Source organism: Poromitra crassiceps, assembly GCF_964638095.1.
Source record: "Poromitra crassiceps genome assembly, chromosome: 5".
Taxonomy (NCBI): Eukaryota; Metazoa; Chordata; class Actinopteri; order Beryciformes; family Melamphaidae; genus Poromitra; species Poromitra crassiceps.
In genome coordinates, this window is record NC_139642.1 from 32434219 (window position 1) to 32442915 (window position 8697).

At 43.8% G+C, this 8697-nt stretch overlaps 1 protein-coding gene across 1 annotated transcript in view; it reads left to right on the top strand.

Annotated features, from left to right (window-relative positions):
- The window catches only part of serpini1 (serpin peptidase inhibitor, clade I (neuroserpin), member 1), a 28927-nt gene extending 22685 nt beyond the window's left edge, over positions 1 to 6242 (top strand). The window contains 3 exon segments of the mRNA XM_083637114.1: positions 2756 to 2842; positions 4551 to 4640; positions 4942 to 6242. Of these exon segments, the coding sequence (XP_083493240.1) occupies positions 2756 to 2842; positions 4551 to 4640; positions 4942 to 5018 (254 nt within the window). The 3' untranslated portion in view covers positions 5019 to 6242.
- Positions 6243 to 8697: the final 2455 nt, after the last annotated feature.

The window sequence follows — 8697 nt, forward strand, 5'->3', positions numbered from 1 at the left end:
AGATGTTTCATGTTCAATGAGAAGCAAGATGTTGGCTTAACCTATAGAGCAGTGGTGCAAGTAAAAGCTCTAACGGCGGGGGGACACCAGAAACCTTGTTAATAGTTTAGGCCGATCACACTGGCCAGGGCGCATCGCGTCCTGTGCGAGAGTTTCCGCATCTGGTCTATTTTTGACGTGAGCCGTGAGCGGGCCGCGGCGTGCAACCAGGCATGAAGTCAATACAAGTTGTGACTGGCACAGAGCTGCACCGCGAGCAACACAGAGTGCTTCTGGTGTGAATGTCGAGGCTCCTGCTCTACGCTTCCGTGACGTGCTGCGTCGGATACGTTTCCAGTGTGTCTCCGGCGTAAGAGAGTTAATAATTTCCAGCAATGTGCTTTTTCATTTATCTGTTTATCAGTTTTTCCAATGGCACTGGATAATGTGACTTCACCCGTCTGTTTTTCAGTGTATACTCTAAACGCTCCCTATAGCTGCATACTGCATGTTCACATACTGCTGATGCACAGGCTCCCTATAGCTGCATACTGCATGTTCACATAATGCTGATGCACAGGCTCCCTATAGCTGCATACTGCATGTTCACATAATGCTGATGCACAGGCTCCCTATAGCTGCATACTGCATGTTCACATAATGCTGATGCACAGGCTCCCTATAGCTGCATACTGCATGTTCACATACTGCTGATGCACAGGCTCCCTATAGCTGCATACTGCATGTTCACATAATGCTGATGCACAGGCTCCCTATAGCTGCATACTGCATGTTCACATAATGCTGATGCACAGGCTCCCTATAGCTGCATACTGCATGTTCACATAATGCTGATGCACAGGCTCCCTATAGCTGCATACTGCATGTTCACATAATGCTGATGCACAGGCTCCCTATAGCTGCATACTGCATGTTCACATAATGCTGATGCACAGGCTCCCTATAGCTGCATACTGCATGTTCACATACTGCTGATGCACAGGCTCCCTATAGCTGCATACTGCATGTTCACATAATGCTGATGCACAGGCTCCCTATAGCTGCATACTGCATGTTCACATACTGCTGATGCACAGGCTCCCTATAGCTGCATACTGCATGTTCACATACTGCTGATGCACAGGCTCCCTATAGCTGCATACTGCATGTTCACATAATGCTGATGCACAGGCTCCCTATAGCTGCATACTGCATGTTCACATAATGCTGATGCACAGGCTCCCTATAGCTGCATACTGCATGTTGACATAATGCTGATGCACAGGCTCCCTATAGCTGCATACTGCATGTTCACATAATGCTGATGCACAGGCTCCCTATAGCTGCATACTGCATGTTCACATACTGCTGATGCACAGGCTCCCTATAGCTGCATACTGCATGTTCACATAATGATGATGCACAGGCTCCCTATAGCTGCATACTGCATGTTCACATAATGCTGATGCACAGGCTCCCTATAGCTGCATACTGCATGTTCACATAATGCTGATGCACAGGCTCCCTATAGCTGCATACTGCATGTTCACATACTGCTGATGCACAGGCTCCCTAAAGCTGCATACTGCATGTTCACATACTGCTGATGCACAGGCTCCCTATAGCTGCATACTGCATGTTCACACAATGCTGATGCACAGGCTCCCTATAGCTGCATACTGCATGTTCACATACTGCTGATGCACAGGCTCCCTATAGCTGCATACTGCATGTTCACATAATGCTGATGCACAGGCTCCCTATAGCTGCATACTGCATGTTCACATAATGCTGATGCACAGGCTCCCTATAGCTGCATACTGCATGTTCACATAATGCTGATGCACAGGCTCCCTATAGCTGCATACTGCATGTTCACATAATGCTGATGCACAGGCTCCCTATAGCTGCATACTGCATGTTCACATAATGCTGATGCACAGGCTCCCTATAGCTGCATACTGCATGTTCACATAATGCTGATGCACAGGCTCCCTATAGCTGCATACTGCATGTTCACATAATGCTGATGCACAGGCTCCCTATAGCTGCATACTGCATGTTCACATAATGCTGATGCACAGGTTCCCTATAGCTGCATACTGCATGTTCACATAATGCTGATGCACAGGCTCCCTATAGCTGCATACTGCATGTTCACATAATGCTGATGCACAGGCTCCCTATAGCTGCATACTGCATGTTCACATAATGCTGATGCACAGGCTCCCTATAGCTGCATACTGCATGTTCACATAATGCTGATGCACAGGCTCCCCATAGCTGCATACTGCATGTTCACATAATGCTGATGCACAGGCTCCTTATAGCTGCATACTGCATGTTCACATAATGCTGATGCACAGGCTCCCTATAGCTGCATACTGCATGTTGACATAATGCTGATGCACAGGCTCCCTATAGCTGCATACTGCATGTTCACATACTGCTGATGCACAGGCTCCCTATAGCTGCATACTGCATGTTCACATAATGCTGATGCACAGGCTCCTTATAGCAAGACAGCTTCAGTCTCAATTTAGACTCAACGTCACACCGCCTTCACATCTCAGCTAACAGCTCTCACACTCACAGTAACTGCTCTCCACTGAAAAGGTAAGGTGCTGATCCGTGTGTGTGTATGTGTGTGTGTGTGTGCGTGTGCGTGTGCGTGTGCGCGTGTGCGTGTGCGTGTGCGCGTGTGCGTGTGCGTGCGTGCGTGCGTGTGCGTGTGTGTGTGTGTGTGTGTGTGCGTGTGTGCGTGCATGTCTTCCAGATGGGAAGGACCTGTTCATCGGGAAGGCAGTGCAGAAGGCCTACCTGGAGGTGACCGAGGAGGGGGCAGAGGGAGCTGTTGGATCAGGTAGACTTCACATTCTCCATGAATCTTAAGACTAGATTTCTCGGGTGGAGACTCTGGGATTTGGGGTTGTCTGCCGCCAAAATCAGGCAGGCGAGCTCCTTTGATGCCGACCACAGGCAGATTAGCCAATTGTGATGTAATCAGTGACTGATGTCATCAGTGATGTCACTCGAGCAATTGTGATGTAATCAGTGACTCACTGACCACATAGTGGTTACTCAAGCAATTGTGATGTTGTTTTTTCAATATTAGAACAAAATGTTTGCATTGCGAATGGAGAAGCTCATTTTTCCATACTGGGATCTCCTTATGGAACCATCTGCCCCTGCATATTCAACAAAGCCACACAAAGGGCACTTTTTAAACTAAAGTAAAGGCAGCCTTATGGGGAGATCTGATGGCTGCCTCTTAAGGGAGGGACTTTGAAATCCTGGGTTTGGGGTGGCAAGGGAAATAGTACGTTTTATTGTATTTGTTTATCTTGCATCGATCTGTCTGTTTCCTTGTATAGTGTTTTGGTTTTTTGGTTTCCCATCGAGGACCACTTTGGAAATAACTGTTTTCAGTAATCCTTTAAGTGCTATCCTCTGGAATTTTGTGGGTGTCATGATATACTCTTCTGAGTTGTTGTACTTTTAAATTCCTAATATAAATCAAATCAAAAATCAAATCAAGGCCAAACATTTTATCATCATTTAGCTTCCTGTTCCTGAGCCCGGAGGAAGCTGGCCTTCTTCTGGGCGACACGGTCTTTCCTCTGGGCCAGAGAGAGCTTGACTTCTTTGGGGGGGCTTCTTTTCATGGACTGGGTCTCTCTCGCGAATAGAAGCATGAGCCTTTTTTGTACATTTCCTCAACCGAATCCAGGGTGACTCCATTCTTGATGAAGTGGGAGAATTGCTTCTTGTAAGCCTCCTCATCCTCCTCCATCTACAATCATCCTGTACTTGGGTGTAACTACTCATCTTGGATGACCAGGCACTTGCGAGCAAAGAACTCACCTTATGTAGCCCAGCCCACTTGACCCATTGTGTGTCACGACTTCCTGTTCAAAACACCGGCTGTGTTACCTGCTCAAACTAGTCTGACTCACAACCTAGTTTGACTCACATATGAGTCAGACTAGGTTTACGAGTCACAGGATGTGTAAACACAATCAGAACTTCCGATTGTGTTTACACTTCCTGTTAGTCTCTCAAGCCAGACTGTCTCTTCTACATAAGGTGATAACAGCAGCCGGGAGCCAAAGACTGGGGTTTTGAATCCCCTGCTCTGGAAAAAGTTATCAGTGATGTCACTCGAGCAATCCCGTGTTATTTTTTTATTTTTTTTATTGCACCAGAATTCATTCCAGACTGGTGTTTTCACACATTTTGGAGGCGATTTGGAGCAACGGTGCGCCTTGCAACTCCAGACAGACAGAAAGCATCTCTCAAATTTTAGTAGTGGCATTCATTATTAGTAGTAGTAGTAGTAGTAGTAATATTGTTGTTGTTGTTGTTGTTGTTGTTGTTGTTGTTGTAGTAGAATTCCTACATCTTTTTTGTATGAGCAGATCTCACACAGCAAACTTCACTAAGTTCTCCAAACCTCACTAAACACTGCCCCCCTCTGTCAGTGAGTAACTGTGGCAATTGTTCTCTCTCTCTCTCTCTCTCTCTCTCTCTCTCTCTCTCTCTCTCTCTCTCTCTCTCTCTTTCTTTCTCAGGAATGATAGCCCTGACCAGGACGCTGGTGCTGTACCCACAGGTCATGGCTGATCACCCATTCTTCTTCGTCATCAGAAACCGGAGGACAGGTGTGTGTGTGTGTGTGTGTGTGTGTGTGTGTGTGTGTGTGTGTGTGTGTGTGTGTGTGTGTGTGTGTGTGTGTGTGTGTGTGTGTGTGTGTGTGTGTGTGTGTGTGTGTGTGTGTGTGTGTGTGTGTGTGTGTGTGTGTGTGTGTGTGTGTGTGTGTGTGTGTGTGTGTACATGTGCACAAGCTTGAGTAGTTGTACTTTTCTGTGTGTTTGTGTATCTTTGAGTGCATCCATCACAAGTGTGTGATGTTATGCATGTGAATGTGTTTTTGTAACCCAACTCCATCTCCTCTGCTCCCAGGGTCCATCCTCTTCATGGGCAGGGTCATGACCCCTGAAGTTATCGAGCCCAACGACCAGGACTTCGACTCCATGTAAGGGGGAGGTCACATGCTCGTCAGATCCTGACGTCATAAACGCTACCTATCTGCTGTCACCATCTTCAGCTGTGTTTTTATACTCTTTATGAGAATATATACCAAATGTTATACAATATATATTATATATTGAAATATGACATAATGTGACTGTGTTTTGATACGCAAGCTTTAAAACACTTGGATACAGACAGGCATAAAGAGGAAGATGTAAATATTCTAAGAGTCAAGGATGGTTTGTACTATAAGTAGAAAGAACACGCGCTACGTAATCCACGCACAACCCCTTTAAGTTCAGCCGCTTCATACTTGCGCGCACACACATTACACGTTACGTTTTCTCTCTTCACATATCTACTCTCTTTCTTAACAAGCAGTGTTGGGCAGTAAAGTAGCACATTACTGTAATTGTATTACTTTCCCAGTACATTGTAATGTAAAGGATTACCATTTCCAAAACAGTAATGATATTACAGTTACTAATCCGAGTAACTTCAAGTTGCTGCATTACTTTCTCCAGTGCTGGCACAGCACTAAAACAAAGTGTGGAGATAGGTCTGGCTATGCGAGAATACTGCGTTGCTAGAACGCGATACATTTTTTGTCCTATGGGCAAATAAATTAAAAGTATCCATTTTGGCTGATTGTTGACTCCTCTAAGGTTAATTATTGTTCCAGTGTAGTTGAAATGTGTTGGCGTAGCCCGCACAATAAAGGCTTTTTAACTTTTGCCTTGGGATTTTTCTGGAGGATCAGCTGTCCCAACCTCCAGAGATGAGCTGTATCCCCTGCTTTGTCTACTAATAAGTAAAGTAATTGCATTACCTTTTAAAGGAGTAATAAGTAATAATATAAGTAACGAATCGCATTTCCTGAGTAGCTTGCCCAACACTGCTTACAGTTATGTGCACACTGTATGTTTCACACTTTAATTATATATCCCTGTACATTTGACATTGTGTTCTATATATAAATATATTCAGTAATTATGCTCAGTATTTATTGCAGAATAAATATTCGCAGACATTTTGTCCTTATACAATGAATCTTAGTAATATCTCTGTTCCCGACAGTATTCCAGTCATTTTGTACACTGTAGGCACATGGCTAAACTGCTGATCAACTAATATGCCTTATCACATGTGAGCGGTTGATTTAGCCCAGCTGGGCGGCTCACAGGTGAACATGGGACGGTGTAACTAAGGCAGGTTGCTATAGAGATGGAGTAGGGCATGCAGTCGCAATGAAATGCTGTGCCGTTTTGGATGTACATATAGGAAGCAACAGTAACACCAGCTGTATTCAGTCGTTTACTCAATAAAAACATGAATGTGTTCAACAAATTATAAAAAGCAAAAAACAACATTTTGTGTTTTTTCATCTGGTCAAAAGCATGTTTCACTGTAATCTGTATTTTCAAGGACAATATAGCTAATATTAAACTATCCAGTGAAATGATGATCACAAGGCTATATAAAACACACATACTGTGAGGTTTGCACTGGCTTCTTTAAATAAAGGAGTTGGTGAGATTGTCAATGCTTCATTCAGGTCATGAAACCTATTGAGAAAAATCCATTACATATTCAGTGGCTGATTAATCAGACAGGGCAGCAGTTGGCTGTCCAGCCTTAACTCAGCTTTCCAGGGCAACGGGTGCCTTGCCAAGTCATGTTGGAGTCGTTTCAGGCCTCAGGCATCGCCTACTGTAGCTCTCACACACACACACACACACACACACACACACACACACACATTATATCGCTGGATAGTCAAGGTTATTTACTGTGGTGGAGGACAGATGAGACCTGCATGTTGATTGATTCTGATGGATGTTAATTCATAAGGAATTTATTAGAAAATAAGAGTCAGTACGTTCATGAGGAGCCAATTCTTTCCATAGAGTCGGTATGCACCAACGTCACTTTCCCACTGGGTAACACCCCCTCAGTCGGGACAAAAATCAATCAATCATCATCATCATCATCATCTTCATGGAGAACAAAAGTGCAAAAGGTAGCCTTCAGCAGCAGCACTTAACACACTATGAGCTATACGACCCAAAATGGGGTTATATTTCTGGACGGTCCACTATTAACTGCAGATGTTACTCTTTTAATCTGGTCGCGTTGGCCATGGCAGTACTGCAGCACTGCCATGGCAGCAGTGAGGGGGGGGGGGGGGGGCATGGCAGCAGTGAGGGGGATATTTTGTAAAGAACAAAGAAAACATTTAATTAACAAAGCCCTACTTTTACCGCTGTGGCAGTACCTTAAGAAACCCAGCAGTAATAAGTGAAATGAGAAACATCTGTAGTAGGTTTTAAATCATCCTTAGTTCCAGAGTAAGATTTATTTAATATGGACTTAATGCCACTGTCCCACACAATATGCACAGTAAGTCAATAATATTGCCTATTTGTACTTGTAATCATATTATCATAATTGTAGTGGTAACAGCATTCATGCGAGTAAAACCAATTAAAACCCTGTTTGGGTGTATGCCATTGTTGAAGCAGTGAAATTTGAGTTGACGTTATCTTCACTGTACGAAGTCATGAATAAATAAATAAAACAGATAACGGTAAGAAATCATCCCATGAAGCAAACAGTTGCCACAGGAAAATCAGTGTCACTGCATGAACATACAGTACCTATCATGCCTTGATGCCTGTATGCCAGTGTTCCTGCCATTATATCAACTTTATTCTGCTTCTTATTAAAAGACCTGTCAGACTGGCAGAAAGCCCAAGAGGTGATTATTTCTCATCCACAGCATCAGCAGCTGATGCTTGTAGGAATACCAATGTGCTGGTGCATGTATGATGAAAACGGTGGCTGTGAGAGAACTAGACAAGTGAATTCATTTGAATTGTAAACAGCAACAACAGAAGCATCTACAACATTTTGTTTTCTGCAAATGATGACTCAGTCTGCGTCTTGCATGATCAGCATAGACCACTGGTCTATGCCCCCTGGGGAGACGGGCCTTCCCAGGTGGGCTACAAACAATTTCAGGCGAGGCTCAGTGGATGGAAGGGGAAAAAATGTGTCATTACATTACATTAGTTATCAAAAGGAGATCACATAGAATAGTGTGTATTTTCGTAAAGTGACAGTTCAGAGATACAGTCGTTTTTACTGTTTTTCCCAATTTCCCAGGGTCAGAAACAAATGAATGCCTTCAGACAGACCTTTTTATGTATTTAGTGGTGTAGTCTGAAGAATGTCAAACAGTCATATCAGGATATCTTGGCTCAATTGTTGAGTGTCTACGGGATCAAATAACATAATCATGATCATCCAGGAATTGTGCAAAACTAAACAAGTAAACTAAAGCCATGGACTATTTCCTCTGAGGGGAGGCCCACAGTCTCAGACTTTGAAAACCCCTGGCGTAAACAATAGGTCCGCTAAACAGGACATTTTGCAGGATAGCGACAAAATAAATGTATATAATATATACGGCTCATTCGTCACATCTGCTCTGGGAATCATTTCCACAAAGGTCCACTCCAGCACTGAGGTAGTTATGAATCTTTCTCTGGATTAAATCTCTAATCGGGTTTTCATCTTTCTAATGTGTGTTTCAATGCTGTAATAGCTTAAACATAATGACCAGCATTGTTGAGAAATGACACCCCATGGGTTTAGGAGGTTATTTATCATCTAAATTACCTT